A 27,570-nucleotide genomic window follows, 5' to 3' on the forward strand; every position below is an offset into this window, starting at 1 on the left:
CTGCAGCCAACACAGCATCTCCTTCCATTCTTTAACAGGGGTCCAAAAATCAATCAGCAGTCAAAGCTCTGATAATTAGAAAGTATGTTGGGCCAGGGGCGGGTCCCTCTTTTTTCTTAGTATTATTTTATTTTCTTAAGCTGATAAAATTATGAGAGTTGGCACACTGGAGGACACTAGTGAGCTGTCCTCTGCCTCTGCAGACATCCTTATTGGGATGGAATATCACACATCAAACTGTGAAGTCCAAAAGCTGCTGTTGCTATTGTCATCACAGTGATGTCAGCTGCAGCTCCAGGATGCTGAGAAGGCTGCTGGGCAGCTAGCAGCTGGCTTCATACAGCCTTCACCTGCAGAGTCTGGATGTGCTGGGACAGCCCAGGAGAAAATCCACTTGCTGCAGCTGCCTGTCCCCCCTTCAGACACGAGGTGCAGCTCTCGAGCTGAAATCAGAATTAAGCAGCGGAGAGAGAACAGAGCATGCCTATCAAAATGTCAAAAGTTATGAAACTCTGAGACACCACAAGGTCTTTGGAGGGGCATGTCAGGATACACAATTATCCTGATAAATTGAAAAACTGCTGCAGTGAATGGGAGGCGAGTCCATAAGCACAAGAGCAGGCACAGGCATCGCACAAAACCAAAAGAAAAAATGACTGACTGGCAGAAATCTCTCCAGGATGTTGTGTACACGGAGAGACAGAAAAGGTAATATGAATCAATAATATCCTGCTGTTGCAATCACAGCAAACATCATACTTGGATGCATAAACACAAATATTTCTCAAAAATTTTTCACTTATGCCTCTTTCAGCAGATGAAATGAGACAGTGTCCTTCAACCCTGTTTGGAGATTTAAGTACAAAAGCAACAGCATCTACTCCAAGCTTACATATTCTAAAGTGCAAAATGAGAAAATTTTTAATCAAAATAACTGGAGTAACTAGAAGTAAATTACATACATCTCTGTATTGGATGCAATTTTCTTGTAAAGACAAGATTTGAAAAAAATACCATCTAAAGAGGAGTGGAGGAACCTTGGCATTCCAAAGTGAAAGATTAAAGCATGAGCATCTAAATGGAAGAGCAAAGGCTGAAATCATGGCATACCCAGTGAAAAAGGGTAGGTTAAAGGGGTTCACACTAGGAGACTTTGACATAACAGTCCTCATGTAATTAAATGGCAGCTGCTAAATTGCGTTTGGATAGATACAGATTTCACAACATCAAGCACTCCCTAAGATTTCTAAAGCCCTGGCATAGGTTATTTGGGGAACCTGCAGCAGCTTTAGAAGTTGGTGACTGGTTTTACTGAATATTCCAGAAGAGGAGATCATGGATGTGGTAGAAGGCTGGGGCAGGTTTGGTTTGGTTTTTGTGAGAGGACTGAATTGGGGGTACACAAAAAGCTGCACTGCCTCTGTTCCAGCTGGACTGTCCCACACTTGAATGTTCCTGGCCCTGGGATGGAAAAGCCTGACTGCTCCTATCTTCATCCTGTTCAGTCATTGTCCCCCTCAATGACTTTGAGGGTTCACTAAAAAGCTACCTCCCCATATTTGAAGAAAAGGGAAGATGCTCTGCAGCTTTCACTGTCCTCTCAGACTTGTGCTTGTGGCTTCTTTGCATGGGAAGGGAGCAGAGCCTGGTTTCCTCTGCAGCCACCCAAACCTAGCATAAAATCTGTTTATAAATCTCTCCTTGGTGCTGTCACCCCCTAGGCCAGGAGCTGGGGACACCCTGAATGGCACCACACATGGCAGCCCAGCTCACAGCTTCCCTGAGCCACATGGGCCAGCACTGCATGCCAGCCAAGCCAGCCTGCATCCCACATCCTGCATCCTGCATCATCCCACATCCTGCACCATCTCATCTCCTCCATCACAGACCTTCCATGGCTGCCCTGCTTCTGACCTGGAGAGCAAGGCTCAGGCTGCTAAGGGGCTTCTGGAGCTGCCAGTGCCCCAGTGCCAGAGCAGCCAGATCTTCCCAGAACTTGATCCCTGAGAGCAGTTCCCCACATTTACCTGTCCCCTCCTATGTACGAGAGACATGGTAATAATAAAAAGACCTGGTCACATGGGGTGTATTGCTCACTGCAAGAAATACAGTCAAGGACCAGCTGCAAGGGCTTACCTCCTTCTTTAATCTTTCCCTACTTTCTGCAGAAAGGGTAATTGCAAAGATGATGGCCTGACCTTGGGCTGCATGATTCAGACCTTCAGATAAGTATTTTAACAAGAGTTCATGGGAGTGGCTGCATGAGGTGAAACAAGGGCAAGTCTTTATTTCACTTAAAAACGTCTTGGATTTTTCTCATTGTGGCTTGTTCATTTGAGAGCAGCAGGACAAAGATGCCACCTACTCCTGCAGTTATTGTCACCAGTGCTGTGCAGCCACATCCTGGTCATGGGAAAGGTGTCTGTTTATCTCAGTTTGGTGGTGGCACTTTTTTGGATGCTGCCAGGCCTGTTGGAAAGAGCAGGACCAGCAGGGAGAGCAGCTGGCTCACAGCACTGGGAGTGCAGTCCCTGCACAGGACCCACCCCTCTCTCCAGGAAAATTCACTGTCAGATGGCACCAGCAATTTCCATCTAAACTCCACAGGGATTTTACACTGGAAGCAGCCTGTAAATTAAATAAGTATTGCAACATATTTGTAAGACAGCTGTACTAAATGCTTCCAGATATACATTCATCCTGGAGACATGTGTGGTCAGATGGGATCCAGGCAGCTTGCATTACTCTGCAACACTTGCTGGGCTCTTGCCATGGTTTTCTCATCTATCATGTGTTTGGGAGCTTGAAATGTTATTATTTTTTTTGGCATTACTGCTACATTTCATCTGTCATCACTAAGTGCTGCAGGAACACACAGGGACAGATGGGCCTGGACTCTTCTTCCTATCTGAATAAACACAGGCACAACCAGGGAAAGCAGCTGCTGCAAGGTCATGCTCTGGGGCAAAGTAGACATTTGCCACCTAAATTTCACCTGCCCAGTAAACCACATTTTCTGCAATGAATTCCAGCAGTGTGAGTTAAATCAGTGAGGAAAATCCTCTCCTTCTGCTTAGGTGTCTAAAGTGAGTGGAGAAATTCCTGAGACCCAGAAAGCAAATTCCACAGCCTGCTTTGTCCAAGGTAGTGGCATGGGATGGAAATTCTTCAGTGTAACTGGGTTGTTTTATTGATGGCCTGAACTCTTGTGGCCCCAATGCCATCACGTGGACATCCACAGCATTGAGCCAACCCTCCAGAGGCTCTCTGAAAATGTTTGACAACTTTCCAAGTGTCCTTTAACACCCAACTGCAGTTTCACCAGTCTCAAATGTTCAGAAGGTCAAGCCAAGTTTCTGTTCTCCCTGCCAGCCTCCCCAGGTCGCTGTGGCTATCTGAAGACCCTTGTGCCTGCTTTTTCATGCTCAGATCTTCTTCTGGAGTCCTCCATCACCAGGGCTATAGATTCTCCTGGTGCTAACAGATTGTTCTGGCTTTGTCCCAGGCCCTGACAGTGATCAAACCAATACTGTCCCTTTTCACTTTACTTGCAGCTCTGCAGCAACTTCACTTTGCCTTTTGAACTTTCATAGTTCCTTCCCCTGCAAAACCCCCTGAATTTTCTTCCCCTGGCTCTCAGCATTCATGGCTTCTCTTGCTGTGAATCCTCTGAAATACATGAGAAAGGTTTTTCTCTCTCCTCCACCAGGGAAATATACAATGCAGAGGTTGGAGGCTGGATTAAGCACCAAGTTTTTCACCCATGGTGCTTTTTTATCACCCAAGATCAGATTCTGTCTCCAAATTCCCATAAATGCGGGTTTAGCCACTCTGTCCCCTATGTTACCTCCATATCAGCTCAGCACTTGACATCTCACTTGATTTTCATGACAACCCATATCCCTTGTCTTCTTGCTCAACGGTGGTTATTGGTTATTTTATAACTATAGAGAAGCCAGTTTGATAAAAATTGACCCTGATCATCATTAAACCCATTCTCCAGGGACTTTGTCACCATTGAGAATTTCTGTGTTGTTATAAAACTTATAAAAACTTATAAAAGTTTTATCTACAGCTGCACCAGAAACTGGCCTGACCTCTCCACCTGTGGTATGGGGGTATTTATGGGTTATTTTGTAGGGGACTGCTGAAAGGTGCCAGCCAAATCCAGACTGGTGAGTCTGGTGATGATGTAGGTACCGCAGGACATTCCAAACAGTTCCATTGGCATTGAACAAAGGCTCAACCATCAGACCTCCCTCATTTCCTTGTGCAAACCTTGTGAGGGACCCAACTACACTGCATCATATTATTTATGAGTACTCTGCAAGTTTTCACAGGAGAATTTGTCGTGTCAAAATGTGTCCCTTATGTTCTTTGGCTACAGCCAAAGCCCTCCCTAATAAATGCCTAACCTGGTTACAGCTTTCTGGCTTGTAAAGATCAACTTTTATCTCTTCCCTGAACTTTCATGCAGGTCCAGCTGGCTCACTACAGAAAGACACACAATTTTCATGAAGATGGCCAAGTGTGTGAAAAGGTGACACTGCTCAGTGTAGCGCCTACCAGGGATGTTGTCCAAGGCAGTGACAATGAACACCAGACAGTGGGTTTTTTCCAGCAAAATGACTCTATGAGCAGAAAATGTGGGACATGCCATCATCAGAAGTCCTCTGTTTCAGAGATGTGTTACATTAAAAAGAAGAACTCACAAAATTCAGCAGCCCTTATACTGTAGCCCATCTATCAGCCTCCACAGCTGATAACCCATTTAATCCTCATAACATCCCAAGACACAAATGGGACATTATTTCAGCCCATCTGGAGGTCCTGCTTTTTACAATATGCATGCAAGTCACCCACACACATCAGACTTCCAGCCCCAGTTCTCCACCAACCATTCCAGGATTCTGGGATTATGGGATGTGAACCCAGGTAAGCAGCAGGATCTGCACAGGGATTGCAAGGAGGGTCCTACCTGGGCTCCAACCATGCATTAGAGAGGTAAATGCAGAGCCTTTCTTAAGAAGGTCAGGTGGACAGAGGAAGGAGAGTTTACCAGGCCTGTAGAGGGAACATGGCCTTGGCATCACACCTCCCCATCGTGTGCTCTCAACCTTGCTGCAGCTCACATCATTGTTCTGTGGCTGCTCTGCAGCCTTTTCCTCTCCTTGTCTCATCTACTGGCCATGGTAATTCCTCTGGACAGCAGTTTTGTCTCCTGGCTTGTCTGTGGAAGGAGCCCTTGGGGAACAGGGCCACATCCCTCTCATGCTGCTGGAGTTATGTGTGTTCTCTGGATTGCAGCCCAGCAGAGCTGGGTGATGCTGCTCTCACCTGGAGCACTGCTGTCACAGGTGGAGGTGGCTGGATCCATGCAGTACCTGCTCACTGAGGAGGGGTGGTCTGTGTGTTCCTCACTTCCTGGGGGCAGGTGAGAGTTCTACACCTGAACTCTCTGAGGACAGCACGGAGCTCAGCTAGAGCCCCAGCCTGCCTACATCTCACCTCCTCCCTCCTCTGGCTTCATCCACCTGGGCATGGAGGACTGTGGCTGTGTGTGACAGCGCTGCTGGGACTCCAGAGAAAGCAGGAAATGTTCAGAGGCTGTTTGTTCTCCAGCAATGCTGGAGGCTATGCTTTGCAGGCATAGGCTGCAGAAAGCAGGTCAAAGGGTGAGTGAGTTCACAGGCTGCTGGCTGGGTTGACACAGTGCTTGCCATGATGTTCCAGCAGCTATAAATTGCTGTCAGCTCCACTTCACCAGGGTCAGCTCCTGCAGAGGGAGAGGATTTTTACCTGCACTGAGCTCTCCACCTGGCTCAGGCGTGGGAAGAGAGGCAAGAACAGGCAGGAGAAGGCAGTGTCCTGGAGCAGCATGGCATCTCTGCTGGACCTAGCCAGACCTTCTGCTGTCGTCCTGCAGCTGTCTGTGCTGCTTGCTGTAATCTTTGTGCTGCTGAAGGTGCTCCAGTTGTACCAGGAAAGGAAGAAACTCATCAAAGCTCTGGAGGCATTCCCTGGCCCCCCAAAACACTGGCTCTATGGCCACAATCACCTGGTAAGGAGTGAGCTGGGCTCAGCTGGGGTGGGTTTGTCACAACTGTGCAAGGTATCAGGATGAGGACTGGATGGGGTGTGTGTGTGTCCCCTGCTCCTGTCTCCTCCTACAGGAGAGGACCTCTGCACAGGGAATGCTGCCAAGGCCTCTGCAGGGCAGGAGGAAAGGGTGCTGGATATAGTGTGTGCATCATTTAGCAAAAAAGAGTCATGCTCTTTTCAACCATGCCCTTAAACAAAGAGTTATGGGACTTCCCTGAAGTTATTTAAATATGAGCAATCATAAATTGTCTCTCTGCTACATGAAACCTTCTACCAATAGGAGTGTCTTACCCTAGAGCCACTGAAGAGGGCACGGCCACAAAAGCAGGGTGTTTTAATGCAGCCTTTTTCATCATTCTCTAGTGGAGATGTCTTGCTTTCACACTGCATGCCCACCTTGCACTGCTGAAACTGGGGAACAGGGCTGTGACAGCCTTGGTCCTCCTGGCACTGCCCATGCCAGCTGCAGCTCCCAAGTGCCACACGGGGCTGCTCCAAGCCCAGGCCATCCGAAGGTGTCTCAGCTGCCACCAGCCCAGCAGGGGACTCTCCATGGAGCTGTCTGGTGCTGCAAGGGTTTGGAGGCTCAGGCAGCTTTGCCTCTTGCACACAGTCCCTCTGCAACACTCACTCTCCCATCCACCTGCAGCATGAGAGCTCCTGTGCGGCAAGCAAGTCCTCCCACTCTTCCTTCATTTCCTAAGAGAGAATGTCTTGCTTGTGCTTTCCATGAGACTGCAAGTTTAACCTCTGCTCTCCCTGGCATGTCCCTCTTTTAATCCCTGATTAACTCTCATTGCAGATAGGTTCTAAAAACTTCTTAGACCAGATAGTGTCATGGGGAGAAGAATATCCCTATGCCTTTCCCAGATGGTTTGGACCACTCCTGCCTTCTCTAATCATCCACCATCCTGAATATGCCAAAAGCCTACTTGGCCGAACAGGTGAGTCTCTACCTCCAGTTTTGAGAAGTCTTTGACACTTTCCTGCCAAGAAAATACTGGGGAACTTTCCTGGAGTTATCCCCTCTGCCAGCTTCCTTCACAGCTATTTCAATTCTTCTTTTGCTCCTCTTCACAAACTCCCAGGCTGCCCCAGGTTTCATGGAGCAGTTTGTAGTCCTGTGCAAAACAGAGCCCAGGTGCCTGTTCCTTCCAGTTTCCTGTCAGTTCCCAGTTTGAGGGTCATCTGTCTTATTGTCTTCTATGGCTTCTACCACCACAATAGTTGTGCTTCCCAGTAAACCCAGTAAAAAGTGTGAGCTGTCATGGCAATGGCTCTCAGAAGGCATCTTCAGCCTCCTCCTCTGCTCCCTTCTGTGGAATGAGCAGTATGAGTGGTACATACACGGCCATCCCCACTAACTCCCATCCATTGTTCTCAGTTTTGGAATTTGCCATGGCTGTTTCTTTTCCACACATATTTTTTTTGTTCTAACTTTCTCTGTTTTTTCAAGTCCACTGCTGTCATAATTGTAGATGATCACTTTTAAACTACCTCTGGTGGTACAGTATTTTAAATATTGAAATGAGGTGAGATTAATTCTATCATGTGATTTAGAGGGCGAAATCTAATGCGAATTTATCCTGAATTTTCTCTTTTGTTGTGTTGAATTCATTATTTATTCATACATTTCTGATACCTGTTTCATTTTACAGATCCCAAGGCTAGTATACCCTACAAATTCCTAATTCCCTGGATTGGTAAGTCAAAAGCATCAGTAAGGCTGTCAGAGCTGTGATCAGAGCCTGCAGGAGCTGACAGTGCCTTTGCTGTTTGTGCTTCAGGGGAGGGGCTGCTGATCTTGGAAGGAGGCAAATGGTTCCAGCACAGGAAGATGCTGACCCCAGCCTTTCATTACGATGTGCTGAAATCTTACGTCACCCTGATGTCAGACTCAGTCAAAGTGATGCTGGTAAGAATCCCCACTCCTGCTACTTTTACCTTTCAGCTGTGAAATGGTGAAAATAAAAAAAATGAGTGAGAGAAAGAGACAGCACTTAGAGAGTTTCTACTTTCACTGAATTTTTGGAGTAGTTTTGAGGTGCTAAAATAGCTCCCCTCACCTTCCTTTGGACATTCCACTCTTTCTCTTTGTTTGCCCATAACATCAACCACTGCAAGAATATCCTCTCATACCTTGATGTGTGTCCTTTCATACCTGGGAAAAGAAATGTGCAGAGGAGTTAGATTAGGTTCATGGACTGTATAATGAACTAGGGCCTCTGCTTCCAGAAAAGAAAGCAATTTGCAATGTGGATCTGGGAAGAGGGACAGGAAAATATGACCACAGATGGCTGTCTGTCTCTCCTTACCCCTGGCTCTCCTTCTAGGATAAATGGGACAAGAAGATCATGGAGAGGAAGTCAGTGGAACTCTTTCAAGATGTCAGCTTGATGACCCTAGACATCATCATGAAGTGTGCCTTCAGTTGTAATTCCAACTGTCAGACTCAGAGGTCAGTGCCTGAATTTCCAAAGCCTGGCAAAGCAAGTGCCCCTGTTTCACCACTCATTTTACTAACACCAGCTTTCCCCTTGGCCTCCTTACAGCGACTCCCACTATTATATTAGAGCTGTTTTTGACCTGACCTACCTCCTGAGCAATAGAATCCAGTCTTTTTCCTTCAAGGATGTCTTCTACAACTTGACTAGCAAAGGCCGTGAGTTTCAGGATGCCTGCAAGCTGGCCCATTCCCACACAGGTATTCCAGCCCTTTTCTCCCCAGTCCTTTCTCCCAGCTGAACCTCTCCCCTACTTGCCCCTGGACTGGCCAGAGGGTTACACATTAAACAGAGTCCAAGCTGATGACCGAGTGGCCAAGTTCATGAGGGTACTCTGGAGGGGCAGGATGCACAGAACTCACCTCTCCCCTGTGCAGATCAGGTAATACAAGAAAGAAAGCTGTTGCTCTCCAATGAGAAGGAACTTGACAAGATCCAGAAGAAGAGGCACCTGGATTTTCTGGACATTCTTCTTTGTAGCAAGGTGAATGTTTGAAATGATCCTACCAAACGCCAAACAGAACCGTGTGGCACCGAGGGTGCGTCAGCACAAGGAGGGAAGCACAGGAGACACCAAATCATAAAAGTCCTTTGGGTATAAGAATAAAAGACCTGTGTGTTTAGGAATGACATGCTCTCCTCTTTCTTAGGATGCAAATGGAGCTGGACTGTCCGATGAGGACCTGCGTGCCGAGGTGGACACCTTCATGTTTGAGGGTCACGATACCACGGCCAGTGGCATCTCCTGGCTCTTCTACTGCATGTCACTGCATCCAGAGCATCAGCAAAGGTGCAGGGAGGAGATCCAGGGCATCCTGGGGGACCGAGATACCATTGAGTGGTGAGCTAGGACTTCTCATTTCTTTATCTTGAGCTCTTTTAATTTACCCTTGAAGGCCTTTGACAACCCTCCCCCAACATTCTTCTCCCTAAACTGGAGAGATAAGGATTTGATGGGTGGACTGTTTGGTGGGTGAGGAATTGTCTGGAAGGTGGCATCCAGTAGGTAGTGGTCAATTGTCCAGATCAGTGACAAGTGGTTTCCCTCAGGGGTCTGTACTGGGACAGACCAGTGACATCTTTCTCAGTGACACAGACAAACTGAGTGAGTGCATCCTCAGCAAGTTTGCTTTCAGGGAGGACCTTGGGAAGATGACCTACACCACGATGTGCATCAAAGAGAGCTTACGCCTATTCCCACCCGTTCCTGCTGTGTCCCGACAGCTCTCCAAACCCATCACATTTCCTGATGGACGCAGCTTGCCAGCAGGTCTGTGGAGTTTGCTCGTCCTTCGTGCTGCTGTCTGTGACAAGTGAGGCTTTCTCGCTCTGTGTGGAGGGGCTAGAGGGTTTTCCAGACTCCCTTCTCTCTCCTGTAGCTGTACAGAGCTACCACAGCTTGTTGCAGAGTGAGTCTGGAAAAGGTGGCCAGACAGAGTCCAAGGACACGCTCCAGAGCTCAGAGGAGGCTTGTGGAGTGTTGTTCCTGGCCAAGTGAAAGCAATACACTGACAGAAATAAAGGGACCCAGCTCTGAGGTCTTTGTTTTTGACATGTGAGGTTTTCAGGAGATCCCCGCCAGGTCTCCTGCAACAGCCCCTGCAGAGCCCAGGGAGGGAGAGCATCCCCAGAACACCTCTTCTGCATTTTCACTCTGAGGTGTCATAAGCTTCTTCTCACTTTTCTTTTACAGGCTGCCAGGCTGGAGTGAACATATTTGCTATTCACAGGAACAGGGATGTGTGGGAGGACCCCGAGGTATTTCACCTTGATCACAAGAAAGGGAAGATGGTCCCTGAGCCCAGACATCCATTCCCCTTGAAGAAGGCAGTCTGTGCCCCGCCTCTTATGTTTTTTTTTTCCCCCTTGTCATTCCAAAAGTCCACATCTAAATGCGAAGTTCAATTGAATTACCAAATACCCCAAAGGCTTTGAACACGGCAAAGGGCTGGGAAAGGGTGTTCAATGGTCTATCTTTGTGCATGGTGACACAGAGATGCTCTGAGTGCTTTCAGCTGCCCTGCACACACTTAGAATGGTATGAGAAGTCCCAAGCCCCACAAGACAGTGTGTGATTTCAAGATGGTGTTTTAGAGGCTTCAAAAAATAACTGGAAAGTTTGAAGAAGGGTGCATAGCTTCTTCTCTCCAGTGGCTGTCTGGAAAGCAGGGATCAGGCATGTCTGGGAAGGAGGGATCCTGACTTGATCCTTGCTGCCATGGATGAGAAAACACTTGCAGGCATCTTGAGTGTTGTAGTGGGTGACCTGGGTATCTCCAAGGGGAAGATCCACTCACTGGCTTTGTAGAGAGATGAAGGTCATCTGCTGCTCCCCCAGGAAGAGCAGGGGTCACATCCAGCCCTAACCTGGGGACCAGGGAAGAATCTGGTGCAGCTCAGATCAGGCCAAACACCAACCAAATGGTCTTTGTTGCTCCCACAGGTTTATGATCCCCTAAGGTTTTCTCCAGAGAACTCATCACAGAGGCACTCCCATGCTTTCCTGGCTTTCTCTGCTGGATCCAGGTGGGAGACCCTTCATCTCTTTCCTTCTTATCAGTCTGCCTTGCATGTGGGACTTAGCTCAGATGTGAGCTCCTAAGGCTAATCTCCCTCAGTCTGCACAAGCCAAGTTTGCTTGGCCAGCTCAAGCAGGCTTTCCGTAACAGGATCTCCTATTACAGCATCTCCTGTAATAGGATTTCCATGCTCCGTCGGCTCTGTGGTCACTGTAGGATTTCAAACATTTTTCTTGTGGCTTTGTGGAGATATTTACATTTTCTGTTGCCTGCATTGGGAGCACCACTCCCTTGTTTAGGGGTGAATCCCTCAAAGCCAAGGGGCCAAGTTTCCATGGTTCCTGTGCTGTATCAATAGACAGACGTAGGATACTCAGGTCTCAGTAGCTTGCAAGAGGATCACCACACAGAGCCAGAAATATCCTTTCAGAGGTGTCTGGGCTTTTAGCTGGATCCTGGCTGCAATTCCTAGTGAAGTAAGCCCCTGTTCTCTCAATCTTGTATCTTTTTTCAATGTTCAATAATAAAATAAATAGCAATACCCCACCACAGAGTTGGGTGCACCAGGGGCTTTACTAGATAAGCTGTGGTGTCATCCTCGCAGCAGCTGGAGGTCCCCCAGCTCACACCTGGGGTGAGTCCAGCTCGGGGGTGGCTGGGGAGGATGGCAGCAGCTGGAGCACTTGTCACCCTCCAGGAACTGCATCGGGCAGCAGTTTGCCATGAACGAGATGAAGGTGGCGCTGGCTCTGACCCTGCTGCGCTTCGAGCTCTACCCGGACGCATCCAAGCTTCCCATAATGCTACCACAGGTGATCCTCAGGTCCAGCAACGGGATACACCTGCGTTTGAAGAAGATTTTCTGATCCCACAGGGTACCATGGCAGGGAGGCAAGCGCCCCCCGCAAGAGACACCCTCCACTGTGGATACTAAATGCAAAAAGCAGGCAGGAAACAGAGCATGTGTGAAACTAAGTCACACAGGCTTCTCACTCTGGCCTGAGGAAGCATAAGAAAGAATCCAAACAGTCCTTGGTAAAGGACAACAATCTGCAGGTGGTGTTTAGGAAAACAGTCAAGGGGTGGTGATCCACTTAACCAGTGATGATGATGTGTTGCTTTAATGACCAAGGAGAGCTTACCTCTCAGACCTTCTCAAACATGTGTATAAAAGAAGATTAAGAATAATAAACTTTGCTCTCTTGGACAATGAAGCTAAGGGAGTCAGCGTCGTGTTTCTCTCTGTTCCTAACACAGTGCAACACTCCACCCAGAGGTTTATGAGGGCATCACCAAACAGACCCACAGTGGCCACACTGGCCCTCTCCCACGTCAACCCCTGTCCCACTGTTGTCCAGAGGGCCCACAAACACCAAACCCAGCAGGTCCAGTTCCCCTCCTTGCAGGGGAGCAGCACTGCTAAAGGGGTTTCACAGCATGGCTGTGGCTCAACCTTCACCTCCACGGGCATCCTCCATGTCCTGCTCATCTCCTCATCTCCTACCTGCCCTCATATGCTCCCTGGCAGTACCTCTGTCACCTGCCTGTGGGTTTTTCCCGTTGTCAGTTCCCCACTTGGGTTTGAGAGTGGGTTTGACATGGTTTGCACGGCTGCCTAAAGCCTGGGCACTGTCCCAGCACAGTCCCTGCCCTGCCTGCCTGGGTGTGCTGGGCCAGGAGGGCTCCTCCCTGCAGCCTCCCTGCATCCCCACACACCACCCTCCCAGACATTCCTGCTCTGGCTGGCACTGTGCCCACCATTATGGAGATGAATGCCTGTGGTTCTTTTCTGCCCCAGCTCTGAACTTCCTTGAGCTGAGGGTGCTCAGGAGCCAGCACAGAAAATGCCACCAGCTAACCTGAGGAAGCAATTCCAAAACCTCTGGGAACAGCGTGTGCTGGCATTGCTGTCCTCTCTGAAATGAGAAGAAAGCCTTGTGGGGATGATCTCCAAGCATGGCTTTGGCTTCCTCTGCATTTGGGGGCCCAGCAGGGTACAGGAGGAGTCCCAGCAGGCCAGAGGCAAGGCTGCACCCAAGGGTGCAGTGCTGTCTGTTTTCTCAAGCCACATTGCACCCTGTCGAGCTTGTTTCCACATACCCCACACCATCCATCACCTCACCTTTGACTCCAGGAGTTTCAATGGTAAAGAAACAATTTAAATGATCCATGGTCAAACAAAGCAAAATAGAAATACACACCACACACAAAAGTGCTGGTAATAATAACAAAGACAGCTTACAAAATAAAACAAGAAGAGATGTGACCCTGCTTCCAACCCTGTCCTGGAGAGGACTGCTGCAGAACTGACTGCTCAGGTCAAGAGTGTCCTGCTCAAGGGACGTAGGTGAGCACTGGCCTTGGAATTCGGCTTGTTGTGGGGTACAGCGAGCCTTTCCCCATCACCAGGCCAGGCGGACCATCTGGATGAGCTGCAGGTCTGGGCTGTGAAATGGATCAGTAGGTGGCAGTGGGAGACCCAGAAAAAGTCCTCCCTGGTCCCTGGTAAAACACCCGGGCCCAGCAAGGCAGATGATGTGTCCTACCCCTGGGGACATTCCTGTCACCACCCTCAGAGGTGCAGCCACTGCTCTGTCAGAGTCCCCAGTGTGTCTGTGGCATTACCCAAAGCCCAGGGGAAATTTGTCACTGTGAGGGCCTGGGCACTCAGCGGCATCAGGGGAAACTGAGGCACAAAGGCCTGCATATGTGTCATGGCACGGTGACAGACAAGGCTGTGCAGCTTTCACACACAGCACTGGCATCACCAGAATCACTGCAGGCACCAACATATCCAAACCATGTCTGTCTGTCTGTCTGCCTAGGCAGCTCTCTGCTGATGGCCAGAGCAGTCAATCCTGAGCATCTCCCCATCTGACTGAACTGCTGCAGCCCTCCTGCTCCCTATCTCTGCTGCCTGCTGCATCCTCAGTTTGAGAAACAGAATTCTCCTCAGGCTGGATCCAGAGCTTTGCCTTGGCTATCTGGGTACCAAAAGGAACAGGGATGCTGAGATCAACCAGCAAGGTGCAGCTTGTGTTTATTTTGCAAGGCAGACCAAGTTCCTCTTGTCCCAGCCCTCCCCTTCTCCCCCAGAGAAGGAGACTGGATGATGCAGGTTGTGCAGAGGACAGTGCCACCACCCTGGCACCCCGGTGGACTCAGGTCAGAAAGGTCAGACTCCTGCTGTCCTCCTCCCAGCTCCAGCCCAGCAAGGGCTTCAGAGGGCAGTGGTTTAAAAATACATTTTTATTGCTGAGAAATCCTCTTTGTCAGATATTTCAGCCACCCATCTGGGAGGAGACAAACCACCTTGAAGCTCTGTTCAACTGCTCTCTGGCAGGTGGTCCAAGAAATGAGCTTCTGGTGTGCTTGGCCACAAAGACCCATCTCAGTCTCCTTGGTGGTGGCATTTAAAAGCATCACTACAACATCTTCTCGTTTGGGAATGGGGGGTAGGCTGCTGCCCACCCCATGGCCTGTACAGTGCCCTGTGTTTTGGGGCCATCACCCTATCCACTGCCATGACCAAAGCTGCCCATTTGGCTTCCAAGAGCCCTTCTGATTGCTAGATCGTTATGAATGGCCAAACACCAGCCACTTCCAGCATCCAGGGATGCTGCTCTTGGTAATCTGCTTGGGAAAGAGAGGAGAAACTGCTGCCATTTCTCATGCAAAAAAATGGATTGTTATTCCAGGCAGCTATGACAGTAATTGAGGAAGGCAGAGACAAACAAACACTTCAAAATCTCTTCCTATTAAGAATCATGCTTAAACCAGGTTTGCAATTTGAAGGGCCAAAGCTTTTGAGGGACGGTCTCGCAGCACTGATGCACCGTGAAGCCCTAATGCAGCAGCAACCAGGAGAAAATTCTTCCAGTTCTCAGCTTAGCCAGGTCAAACCGAGCAGCACAAACATCCCCCCACCTTCAAACGCTGACAGTTTCTGGACAGCAGCTTGTACCAGATAACCTCCCCTGCCAAGGCAGCAGCGAGCGGCTGGGAGAGCAGCGCAGGAGCTGTGCGAGGAGCCGGGCAGCAGCCGCTGACACAGATCTAATCGCCTGCGCCTTGGCCCCAAGCATCTCCCTGCCAGGCAGTGACATTTCTGCGCTGTCTCAGCTCGCTCCTCCATCACCATGGCTACAGCAGCCGCCAATCCACGGGCGAGTCCTTCCCGAGTACCAACAAACCCTCTGGGAGATGCTACGGGAGCCAGCCCCTTTGGCAGGGAGACACTCCGGGGACCCCGGGACAACCCAGAGCACCGAAAATTCCCCTTTTTCTTCTTTCCCTTCTCCTTTTTTATTTTCCCTTTTTCTTTTTTTTTTTTTTTTTTTTTTTTTCCCCTTTTTCAAGCACAAACAATGGAGCTAAAAGGTTGGGTATCAGGCCGATAATCATGAATGACGTGTCATTATTACACACCACACATTCATTATCTCCCACTCCAGCCATGTCACAGGCGGCTGGAGGAGGGCAGATAACGGGGTGCCTTCATGCAGATGGCTTATTATCAGGATGTTCCAGGAGGGGCTTTAAGACAGTTAGTGATGCTGTTTGCCAGTTAAAGATTAGAGACCCCAGAGAATAATTAACAATCCCAAAACCCAGTTTTTCTGCTGGATTCTTCAGCTTTCTCCCCCCTCCCCCATCCTCTTTAATCTATTCACTCTAGCAGGTGTAATAAAGTGATAAGGACAGGCTCTGGGGATGTTTGTTTGGCTACTACGGGTGTATAAACCAACAATGGATGGTATTTTACTTCTGCCTTTCAGTGGCTTGAATCGAGACCAAAAACTTTGCAGTCCCCTTGCCCACACACAGCCACCCCTCCATGCCATGCCCATGGCTTCCACCTGGGTGGCTGGGCTTCCTCCCCACCCAAAGGACCATGAGGGTGGCACAGGCTCCCTTTTTTCCTCTGGAGATCCAAATCACACCTCTTGGGTGTCAAGGTGCCCAGTGCCAGGAAATAAACCCCAAGCTACATCGCTCAGGTGCAGGGATAGAGCTGGTGCTGCTTCCAGCAGCAGTTTGCCTGAATGCAGCAAGTCTGGAATTAAACTGCCTCGGGATAATTTATATCATAGGTGTCCACCTGCCCAAGCTGCTCCAGTTACAGCTGGAACAGAAACATCTCAAACCCGCATAGCTAAAGAGCCTCAGGAGAGATCGGGGGAGCATCAGAGTAAAGGTGGCTTTCAGCAAGATATCCCATTTTCTGGAGTTCCAAGAGACGGATTGCACCCTCCTAGGTCACAAAGAAAATTTATGATACACCTTATAACAAAGTGGGGATGCAAAAAACCCCACCCTGAATATCTTCTGCCCCAAAGGAGACTGCCCTGTCTGCAGCAGAACAGAACCCAGGACATGTTCCTGAAGCTCCAGAGATAATGGCATTACGGAATGGGGGTAGGATGGAGCACTCATGGTGTCCTGGTTTATCCTGGTGGGCGTGGGGAGGTTAGTGAAGAACACCTTCATACCCCTGCACTGCGTGGAGAGAGGTGTTGGGGAGGATTTGGCCCTCGGGCAAGTTGGCTTGGGGCCCTTCAGGGAGGTGTCTGAGGCTGTGGGAGGTGTCCCTCACCTGGGGGTCTCAGGTACAGCCTGACTCGGGAGGACATTCCCCAGCTCACGGGGGGGAAGGCACGAGCACTGGCACACCAGAAGTTGTCTTCCCAATCACGCTCATCCTGCCAGGGAGGGATGAGACAGCATTGTGCTTTAAAGAGCATCCCGACCCTATCAGCAAGAGATGAGATATCCTAATTATGGCAGTACAGACGAGGATCTGGGCTGTATCAGCCAGTACAGAAAGGTAAACAAGAAATATAACAATGGACCCTTAACACTCATTAGCTGTGTCAGATAATACCTCACTTTTCTCCCTTTGGGGCTTAAAATCTAATTAAGATTTTCCAACAATAAATTTCATTTATGCTCGCTCCCTTTTGTTCTTTTTAGGATCACACCGAGAAGCATCTGCGAGCGACTGCACAGCTCGCAGGAAGGCAGCCTCAGTCAGCCTCTGCTTGTGCTTCAGACAAGGGAAACTGAGGCAGGACAGCACCCTGGACAGTGCAGAGGTGAGATCCTGCTAGGACATAGCCCTGGCTCCTGCATAAGGTGTTTTCCCCGTGGAAGTGAACTCCAAAGGGGCGCTGGTTGTGATAAGCCCAAGCACGGAAGCTCCTGGGCAAGCTCAGCAGTAAAGCCTTGTCCTTGCTCAGACCCCCTGGCAGGGATCCGTGGGGACAGGGACACTGAGACCCACTGAGCTCTCAGCACACCTCCAAACCCACATGCAGGCACTGCAGGGTGAGCAGCCCAGACATCTGTCACACATCCACTGCGTACACAGGGCAGGGAATGAGCTCCTGTTGTTACTCATTATAAGGATGACATCTTTAACTCCCTTTTGCAACTGAGAGGTAAAAAATTAATGGGTTCCCTTCCTCTCGCCACACCCCCAGCCCGAGTGCTGACATGGCAGGAACAGGTAATGACTAATCCTCAGACCCTGCTGAGTGCAGCAGTACCTCTGAACCTTGGGGAGCTCGGTTTTTTCCAAACCCACGTGATGTTTGGCACCTGTGAGAGGAAAGTCAGGGGAGCAGCATCCATCAGGGGCACGAGTGGGGTGGTCCAGGACACAGCCTGGGGCTGCCTCAGCCTCCAGCCACCCAAGGGAGGGTGATAGATGGAAACAGTTCTGTTGTGATGCTGAGGGTGCAGCCGTTCTGCCTCCACATCAGAGGGCTTGACCTCTCCAACCCTTCTGCCTGTTTTCTTCTACTCCAAAGCAATTTCTCAATGGGAGCTGTGATTTCTCAATGCCAAGTCTTTGAGGGCATTTTCGAAATACTCACCTACCTCAGGCTCTAGGGAAAATGCCTTTTGAGGTGGGTGTGTTACTGGAAGACACCTGCCTGAATTTTTGTGTCTCCACCTGCTAGGGACATCAGCAGCTTCAGCTGTGGGAAGTGCACAGCAGAACCCAAGAAACACCTTGCTCCCCCCACAAAACCAGGAGCTGCCAAAAATGCGCCTCTTATAAATCCCCGACCCCAGCACTGCTCCAGCTGGGCTGCCCTTGATTGCAGAGCCCCTTAATCCTTTCCTCAGTGGCCAGGAAGACGAAAAACTCATGTTCCAGGAATGGCCAAAGCATCAGAGGTCTCTCTTTTCAATCTACCAATGCCAGAGCTTAGAAACGCTGGTTGTTCCCATGGTGGCCCTGGCACTGTCCCCACCACAGCAAAAGACAGTCCCTGGTTAATGAACAGCCTGGCAGGAGCAGGTTGCACTATGGCCAGCTGCCCCAGTAGCAGCCCCCGGCAGCGTTGATAAATGACTGCCTTTCACAGCCTCCAGCCCTGGAAATGGCTCCCAGCTGCCTGCAGGGCTGCCCATTGTGGTCACTGGGATTCAGGGAGTGCTGCCTTTCACCCGCTGAGCAGCACTGGCAAGTGCTGGATTGTTTCCCTGGCTCAGGAGCCCCACCTGGCAAATGGGGTGGAATGTTGTTCTCACCTGCCTGTACATCCCTTTGAGGCTCTGGGGCAGCCCAAACGCTGAGCATTCCCTGATGGCCTTCATTCTCCCAACTGCCTGAAGGCTGGGTGAGCTGTGAGATGCCAGAAAGTCCTTTGGCTGATTAGCAGAACGACTCTCTTTGCTGTCATAGGCAACAATTCTGTTTATTGCTCACCAGGAAGATACGTACAGAGGGGGAGTTTGTTCTGACATTAAAATGCATGGTGCAGGTCATAAAAAGGAGGGTGAACTGGGGAGAAAAGAGCAGGTTTTCCATCAGCAGCTCCCCAGAGGGCAGCTGGGAGCCTGGGGATGTCCCAGGCACCCAGCAGGATCCCCCTCTGTGTCTTGAACAGGTCAACACCCTCCTGGGACTTGGGACATCAACCTTGGCAGCCAGGTGGGGTGACCACCAGGCAGGACAGGTGGCACCTTCAGACCTCTCCTGGGGACATTGTGGACAGGAGCATGTCCCACGGGTGGAAAAGGAAAAGATCAGGAGGTGGTGGTGCCAGGGAGAGGCCCCATCACTCCCAGGGGGTGCCAGCACAGAGGGTTCTCTGTGAGAATGCCCATTGCAATAGCGGGAAGCGAATCGAGAGGAAGAGGAGGGCGGCGGGCGGGTGCTGCTACATGGCCGTGGTGATCACCTTCTCCTCGGGCTCCACGGTGTTCTCGTAGGCGTGCTGGTTCTCTTTGGACCTGCATCAACAGGGACAAGCACAATGCTGAGCTCAGCCCCAGCAAGAGCAGCATCCCCAAAGCCACCACCAGCATCCTGACCTTGCTGGTGCCAGCTGTGCACGGAGTGAGGGGTGAGATGGGGACCACAGGAGGGGTCACCCTGAAAGGGCTGGAAATTTCTCTGGTTTTTAGTGAGGGCTGTTTGGACTGTCACCATCTACGTGGTGACCTGTGGTCACTTTTGGTGGTTTCCTCTGTTGGAAAGCTGTGATGCAGCATAAGAAAAATGTGGTGTAGCAGGTTGTGAGGTGGTGGATGGATTGTGGGGCTCAGCTGCAGGGACAGGGAGAGATGAGGGAGCAGGGGATACTCCCTCACTGCCTTGTGCTTAGCCCCTGGAAAGGTTAAAAGCCCCAGAAATAGGTGCCTGGGACGTGTAAGACCCTGAGTGGGTGGGAGTAGAGCTCTGCATGTCTGAGCTGTCCCCAGAGGAACAGAACAGAGCCAAGGGGAAGGAGTTTGAGCAGGTCCTTCACCTGAAGTCAGCTGCAGCTGATACGTATCTCCCTTCGTGGCCGTTGGACGTGACAGCATCTGGCTTGTCCTCCACACTCACCACGTTCTCGACACTTTCCCTGGAGGGAGAGAAGAGAGGAATTGGGACAGAGCTACAAAGGAGCTGTGTTGGGGACCAGCCTCTTACAGGTGATGACACTACAGAGACAACAAGAGACCTGGGTGTGATTCTGTCCTCAAACACCCTGCTCAGCTTCCTTCCCAGCAGGACAAGGACAAGGAGAAACACCCTCGCTGCAGGTTTGCAGAGGCTGTGCCAAGTGCCAACCCCTGTCTCTGCAGTGGTGAGTCCCAGCATTGTGCTGGCAGTCAGCAGGACTCATTGTCAATACGTGGGATGGTTTCTCCCCACTAACTGGTTTTTCCAGTCTACTTCTATGTAATCTGTTGCAAAATAGTCCCCTGTGGATCCTGATGGACACACAGAGAGCAGTCAAGGCTCCTGCTGGCACAGGAGGGCTGTCCTTGTGCACGTCCATGCGAGCAAAGCCGAGCTGCTCTCTCTCAAAAGCGAGTCTGGATCGCTTGCAGAAGGAACCACTGGCCAGGGATGGGGTGTTCACCCTCAGCCAGACTCCCAAAGCTCGGCTCTGGAGCCAGCCCACAGCCTGAGCAGCGCCAGGGGGATGTAGCTGCAGAGGGTGGGTGCAGGTCCACCCTGCATTTGCATCGCTGCCTCCTCCAGCACTTGCCCAAGGGCAATTTCAGAGGCTTCTCCAAGGAACAGCCTGGCATAAACAGGCAGTGGCTCGAGCTGATAGCTGCTGTCACAGTGACAGCGCAGTGCTGGCAGGGCTCCAGGCTGCCAAGCCTCGCTCCCGCTCTTCTGAAGAAAGGCCAGATTAATTAAAACAAGGCACCATCCCTCCTCAAGCCCTCCTCAGCATCCTCTGCCTCCAGGCTGGGAAAAGGCAGCCAGGCACGAGCAGCAGTGGGAAACACCATCCCTGCCGGCCACTCCATGGGCTGGGGGTTCCTTCAGTTTGAGGACAAAGGTTCCTCTTTGGGAAACAAAGACTACAGTGGCAAATCAGACCATATAAATAAATAAATAAATATATATATATATATATATATATACACACACACATATTGTATTATGCATTGACCAGGAATTCATCCCACTTAAAATGCCTCTGGGGCTACAGCTGACCTGCTGAGCATCAGGGTATATACCAGCTCCCCACCTGCACAGCCTGGAGAGGCTGCAGGAGTGTACAGGTACAAGACTCCAGCCTAAAGCAGCCCCACCAGTGCAGAGGAACAGGAAACAGATGTGGGGTGCTTTTGGTCTCCATCCCCTGTTGTGGGGATGATCAGGTTACTGCAAATTAGTCAGCTGAGCAGGGACAGCAGCCTGTGACTCTGCTTGGCCAGCATCAGGCAAGGGGTAACCCACCCCACAGAGCCTTTTCCAGATGAGGAAAGACACCACATTTGCCTGTGCCACGGGCTCCAGGTGGAGAGTGCTGCCACTGCTTGGCTACCTCCCTTTTCTCCCAGCTCCTCTGTGTGTTCTCACAACTTGGCTCTGTCTCCTTTGCAAAAAAAAAAAATTTGATTCAGGCTTATTATCCCACAGACACAAGGCACATGGGAACTGCACCCCAAAAGCTACAGCAAACCAGGCTGGGCCAGCCCCCTGAACACGTGCCCAGGCAATCCAGCCACGCTGCTGTGCCTTTGCCATTCCCAGCACAGAGCTTTCTCATGGCAGCATTTGTATGGTGCAAGCTCACAGCTGGCAATCAGTAACAGGGATCAGAGAGCAGGACAGGGACAAACGGACAGGGAGATGAGGACAGGGAGTCTTTGCTCCCCTGGCACAGCAAGCACAGTGTTCCCAGCCCTGGAACACGCACAGAGGCTGCTGGAAGTGACCAACCCAGAGCAACCTCCCACACTTACACTTTATCCTTACACCAGAACCTGTTGACGACAAAAGCGATGGCCACCAGCACTAGAAACACAACCACTGCGATGACACCCTGTGACCACGGCTGGAGGCTGCCCCGGGCTGCAGGGAAAGGACAGGACACGTGTTAGAAATTCACCCTCAGGCTTTATCTGCCCAGCTTCTCCCATCCAGCTTCAGCAAGGTCCAGATGAGAGCTTGATCTGGCAAATCTGAGCAGAACATGCTGCTGGCAGTTCAGGCAGGATGATAGCAATGAAATAAAGTACAATGAACAGCGTTTTCACTGGTGTTTGTGTGTGGAGCGTGGTGCCTTGCAGCTTTGGGGTGCCATGCACACTGGCATACACATACAAATACATAAACACGCACCTTGGGGGGCTGGTGACCTGTGATGGGGGAGAAAAGGCTTGGGGGACAGGGAGGAAGGAAGTGCAGGAAAATGTTTGCCAAAGGAAGGAAGGCAGAGGAGTTTCAGCAAACTGTTTATTCTCTGTCCCCAAATGCCACAGACATTACTCCCAGGATATTTTCTAAATACTGACTGGTAAATTAAGGACTCTGTAACAGGTGAGTGTAAAATCTGGTTGCCACTCTCACACCAATTGTCATTGTGGATTTTGGTGAAATGCACCAGCCAACAAGTTTCCAGAGCAGCAAATGATTTATGACAGAAATTGAAGGCTGAGGCGTTCAGAGGAATAGCCTCAGCACAGAGAACAGGCGGGGCTGGCAGGGGCCCAAGCAGCATTGGGGTGGCAGGGTGGGGGCACTGGGAGCTGACTGGGCTATCCCCATTTCCCCAACAGATTGACAAGTTCTTTTTTCTCTATCCAGACCTAAGCAGGAATCCAGGCACGGGTGGGAAGGCTGTGAGACACATTCCTGGATGTGGGTAGGATGCAAACCTTGTCCCAGCCCTTGCTGGGATGGCTGCTCCTTGCCTCACACTGGATTTTGGACAATGGAGCATTCAGACGTAGTCAAACCCATCCTTAAGCGCTGTCACATCACCACTAAAGAGCACCTTGTCCATACAGCCACATCCCTTTGGGATTTAGTGACTCAGACCCAGCTTTTCCTCATCCTGCCCATCAGAACACCGAGCCTTGCACAGGACGTGGTCCCTCGGCATGGGACAGCAGGAGGGTGACACCTGCCAGCCCCAGCAGCAGCCTCGGGACACTCACACCCAGACAGGGACACCTCCAAGGCTGAGCAATGCTTGCTTCAGTCTCCCTCAGGAACTTTTCACCCAACATTTCCTCTATCTCACAGGAGACAAACATCTGCTATGAACAGAAAATAATCTTTACTAGCAGTAATAAGAGTAGGCTGCGTGCCCCATACCTGCAAACTCCCAACCCACAGCCAGTTTCACACTGGCTCTGCTGCTAGAAGCTCTCCTCCCTCTGATTTTGGGGAGAGGGACTGTCCTTTGGTAACACCCCCAGCTCCCTGAGTCCTTACTGCAAGAGACTTTTATTTAAAAAATAATAAATAAAACAACAGCAACAAAACCTCAAACCCCAAACCAGAGCTATTTTTTTCCTCCTGGAAGTGAAATCAGCCTGGCCAGTGGGCTCACCAGCAGTGCCAGCCTGGAGAGCAGCAGCAAGGGGCTGTGAGAACAGCTCTGAGTAGCATCTCTCAGCCCCCTCTCCCCACAGAGACATTTGTCGTGTTTCTGCAAGGTCCCAGAGCAGAAACTCAAGAGGAGGAATTCAGATGGAAATTCCCTCTTGTATCAGCGTGTTTCGGCTGAAACACCATTGTATCAGCGAGCTGCTGCTGGTGGTGGCCGGGTGGTGACAGTGGGGACGAGCAGGGGTTGGTCCCCTCCTGCCCTACCTGGTGGTCAAGGATGCTCCTGCCCCTCTGCCCAGCACCCCTGTGAGTGCAGCCCCAAACTCACCTCTTGCCTCCTGGCTGAATTTTGGCTCTCTTTGCATCCTCCCTCACTCTGCCCTTGGCTGCTGGCCACATTTATTTATTAATTGCAGTTTATTTTTCCTGCCAGACCCAGGGTTTCCAGCCTAAGCCTAGGGGGGAGGGTGGTCAGATCCAGCCCTTCGTGAGGTTTCTGCTGGGGTTAAGGGAGTTCAAGGTCAACCAGGGACCGAAGTCAGCAATGACTTAAACTGCCAAATTTGCATCTCGTGATCATCCAGCAAAGGAAGGGGGGTGAAAAGTGGTAGTAAAACCTCCTTGGAGCAGCCACGCTCAGGAGCTACTGGATGCTTTTGCAAGTGAAATCTCACTCCTGTGGCTGCTTCCACCGGATTCCAGAGCATCCAAAGCCAAAAGGGAAAACACCAAACCAAAATCAAGGGGTTCTGGCTTTGAGAGACCACGCAGGGCCTGGCTGCAAGGGGAGATAAGGATGGTGAGGGAATGGCAAATGCCTCTGCACTGGGCTGAAATACCCACTGGGAAACTTGCGGGGGCATAAGAAAGGAGGGATGGAGATCAGCCAGAAGCAAGAGCTTGATAGGATCTATTCAGGGAGTGAGTGCTTAGGTGCCAGCCCTCGGGGGCACTGCTGCAGCCCCAGCAGGCACACCTTGCTGCCCTGCCAGCAGGGATGGCTGAAAGGATGAGGCTCTGTGTTCCTGGAAAATGCTTCACCGGGGATGCCCCTGCTGGGTCAGCCTGTCCCTCAGGCTCTGCCACCTCCTCTCTCTGTTGCCCCTCAGTAAAGGTGGGGTTTTCCCTCACAAATAAGATCTCCTAAGCCAAACTAAGCAATGTGCAGTCTGCAGCCCTGGCAGATGTCTCCACACATCTGCAGCAACAAACCAGAGCAAGGGAAGTGCCAGTGCCAAAAAAAAAAAGCCTGTGCACTTGTTGCAAATCCATTTCCATACTCAACAGCTAATTTGAAGACACAGGCCTGCTTTTTAACACCTTTTCCCTGAGTGTTTGGAAAGCTTTGGCTGGCCTGTCTTTTCAACTCTCTAAGGAAGCCCTGCCAGGCTCTGAATCCTCATTAAAGGATTTCTGGGGCTTTATTTTTTTCACTCTTTCCAAGCAACAACGAAACTTTCAACCCTGCTGACAATGGACACCCCAGACTGTTAAATCCTCAGCAAGTTGGTAAACAAACACAGGAAGAGCGGTCAGGGCTGGGGCATCAGGAGGAGAAAGGGGCGGGGGGGAATTTTCCGGGACTTTGGCAGCGCCACATGAGTTTTAATTACTCTTCGTTATTTCTAGCATTAGAGAAGCCCTTCAGTGAATTTCCTAAAAATAATACCCTAGCCACAGGAAGTTTCTCTGTTAAGTCTTTGGGAAGCGAAGGGGAGGTCAATTTGCTGCCGAAAATATTTACTCCCTCTCCTCAGCAATGATCAAAATTACAGATTAACAGGAGGATCTGAGAGCTCCGGGAGCAACGCAGAACAAGACTTGCTCACGGATAAGAGAGGGGAAAAAAGAAAGAAAAAAAAAGCCTTAGGAAAACAGATTACTCATCTCAGTGCACAGTCCTGACAGAGGTAAATCAGAGCAGTTTATCTCTGTGCAAGCAGCTCAGATAAACCTCAGGTGGCAGCCTGAGCAAAACAGGTAGAAAGGCTCCGTGTCCCCGGCAAAAACCGCTCAACCCAGCAGACACACACCCATCCATCCTGGTGCCAGGGCTAAAGCTCAGCCAGGAGCTGGGATGTCTTCTCCCTTCCCAAGTGGCGCTTCCCCAGCTGTCCCTTGTCCCCCTCCAGCGGCTCCCAGCTGCCCCCCCTGTGCCGTGCCTCAGTTTCCCCGCTCACCTTCCTGGCAGGAGGCAGGATGCAGCTGCAGGAGCAGCGCCAGGAGCAGCAGGCGGAGGGCAGGCATGGTGCTGCTGGTGCTGGTGTTGGTGCTGGTGCTGGTGCTGGTGCTGGTGTCGGTGCTGGTGCTGGTGTTGGTGCTGGTGCTGGTGTCGGTGCTGGTGTTGGTGCTAGTGCTGGTGCTGGTGTTGGTGCTGGTGTCGGTGCTGGTGTCGGTGCTGGTGTCGGTGCTGGTGCTGGTGTCGGTGCTGGTGTCGGTGCTGGTGTCGGTGCTGGTGTCGGTACTGGTGTCGGTGCTGGTGTCGGTGCTGGTGCTGGTGTCGGTGCTGGTGTTGGTGTTGGTGCTGGTGCTGGTGCTGGTGCTGGTGCTGGTGTCGGTGCTGGTGCTGGTGCTGGTGTCGGTGCTGGTGTCGGTGCTGGTGTCGGTGCTGGTGTCGGTGCTGGTGTCGGTACTGGTGTCGGTGCTGGTGTCGGTGCTGGTGCTGGTGTCGGTGCTGGTGCTGGTGTCGGTGCTGGTGTTTGTGCTGGTGCTGGTGTCGGTGTTGGTGTCGGTGTTGGTGTCGGTGCTGGTGCTGGTGTCGGTGCTGGTGTCGGTGCTGGTGTCGGTGCTGGTGTCGGTGCTGGTGTCGGTGCTGGTGTCGGTGTTGGTGTCGGTGCTGGTGTCGGTGCTGGTGTCGGTGCTGGTGTCGGTGTTGGTGTCGGTGCTGGTGTCGGTGCTGGTATCGGTGCTGGTGTCGGTGCTGGTATCGGTGCTGGTGCTGGTGGCAGCTCCGGGGCTCCCGGGATGCGCAGGAGAGCCGGGCGCTCGCTCGGGCACGGCGCCCTCCCGCAGGAATGAGCTCCTGGTCAATTATCAAACACCTTAACGAGGGAGGCCGATGCTCTCACCTGGATATTCAAATCCTGCTGCGGGAAGGAGGTGCCTCTTTGCCTTCTCCCGCGGAAGCCGGCGGGGAATTTGGGGCACGGTGACTTGAACCTGACAGTCCCCTTAGGCAGGGCGTGGAAGGGAGCTCAGGCACAAGATATTTGCATCGGCCCAGGAGGAAAAAACGAGGGCCAGGTGGGTAAAACCCTTCCCCAGTGAAGCTGTGGTGCCTGGGGAGCGTGGTGTCCCCCAGGTCCCCTCCCCACAGGGGGAGAACGGGGCCAGTCCAGCAATGCCCCAGCTCTGACATTCCTTCCCACCCTGTGGGACCCCAAATCACTTCCCTGCTCTTTCTTTTCACCACGTGTCACTGAGAACCCAGCAGAGCACCTTTGGAACTTTAAAGCATCCTGTTAATATGCCAGACTCCATGGTGGGTACTGCCTCTCACCTCCCACACCTCGTTTCATGGTGACACTATTAAATAAACCCAGCCTCCATTTATTGAGTCATCAGGGCTGTCCCCAAAATTTCTTCTATACCAGAAGAGGTAGAAACAGCCAGAGAGCTGCAGCAGGCTGCAAGGCTTGCTCCTCACAAAGGCTGCACTGATGCTGCAGGACAGAGGATGTTGCAGGTCCCGAGTTAAGCACTTTCCCAGCCCAGATCAGGCTTGGATGATTGACAAACCCACCCCACAGGAAGAATAAAAGTTATTTGGCTTCACAGCTGAGAAGCTTCAGTTGCTCCTGAAGGAAATTATAAACTTCTGAGCCAGGGGTTCCATTGTCACTCTTCTTGTGATGTGTCACAGCATCTTTGTAACCCCTCAGCAGCATCTGAATCTCTGGGTCTGATTTCCCCTTCAGGGACCCTGCCTGGCTGCTCTGTCCTGAGAAGCAAATAACACTTTATCCCCATGGGACCCATGTCCAGGAGGGTGCAGCGCCCACCACAGAAGGACTGCCCTCCTTCATCTCAGCTCTTTACCCTGTATTTACAATAACATCATTTATCCTGAAGACAAACCAGATCTGGCTTGGTGCTGTACAAGATCGAAGGCCAGTTCCCAACTCTTTCCCAAATTCTT

The 27,570-nt window shown here is 51.1% G+C and overlaps 2 protein-coding genes across 3 annotated transcripts; one reads left to right on the plus strand and one right to left on the minus strand.

Moving 5' to 3' along the window:
• The first annotated feature begins 5,466 nt into the window (after window positions 1–5,466).
• Window positions 5,467–12,339, plus strand: LOC111933084 (cytochrome P450 4B1-like). Its single transcript, XM_023932470.2, has 12 exons — window positions 5,467–6,061; window positions 6,905–7,046; window positions 7,761–7,805; window positions 7,890–8,017; window positions 8,436–8,560; window positions 8,655–8,806; window positions 8,984–9,090; window positions 9,257–9,447; window positions 9,743–9,876; window positions 10,300–10,364; window positions 11,050–11,132; window positions 11,823–12,339. The coding sequence occupies exons 1-12, from the start codon at window positions 5,879–5,881 to the stop codon at window positions 11,989–11,991; spliced, it is 1,524 nt and encodes a 507-aa protein (XP_023788238.1). The 5' UTR covers window positions 5,467–5,878; the 3' UTR covers window positions 11,992–12,339.
• Window positions 12,340–18,808: 6,469 nt separating this feature from the next.
• Window positions 18,809–26,697, minus strand: PDZK1IP1 (PDZK1 interacting protein 1). Of its 2 annotated transcripts, none has more exons than XM_023932469.2 (4): window positions 25,613–26,697; window positions 21,839–21,947; window positions 19,891–19,989; window positions 18,809–19,372 (listed from the first exon to the last, which is right to left on the minus strand). In XM_023932469.2, exons 1-4 carry the CDS (start codon window positions 25,677–25,679, stop codon window positions 19,300–19,302), a joined length of 348 nt encoding a protein of 115 aa, XP_023788237.1. In that variant the 5' UTR covers window positions 25,680–26,697; the 3' UTR covers window positions 18,809–19,299. The 2 variants fall into 2 exon arrangements, with proteins under 2 accessions (XP_023788237.1, XP_023788235.1); XM_023932467.2 differs by lacking the exon at window positions 25,613–26,697 and adding an exon at window positions 23,761–23,904.
• Window positions 26,698–27,570: the final 873 nt, after the last annotated feature.

This window comes from Cyanistes caeruleus, chromosome 9 (assembly GCF_971803275.1).
Source record: "Cyanistes caeruleus chromosome 9, bCyaCae1.hap1.1, whole genome shotgun sequence".
NCBI lineage: Eukaryota > Metazoa > Chordata > Aves > Passeriformes > Paridae > Cyanistes > Cyanistes caeruleus.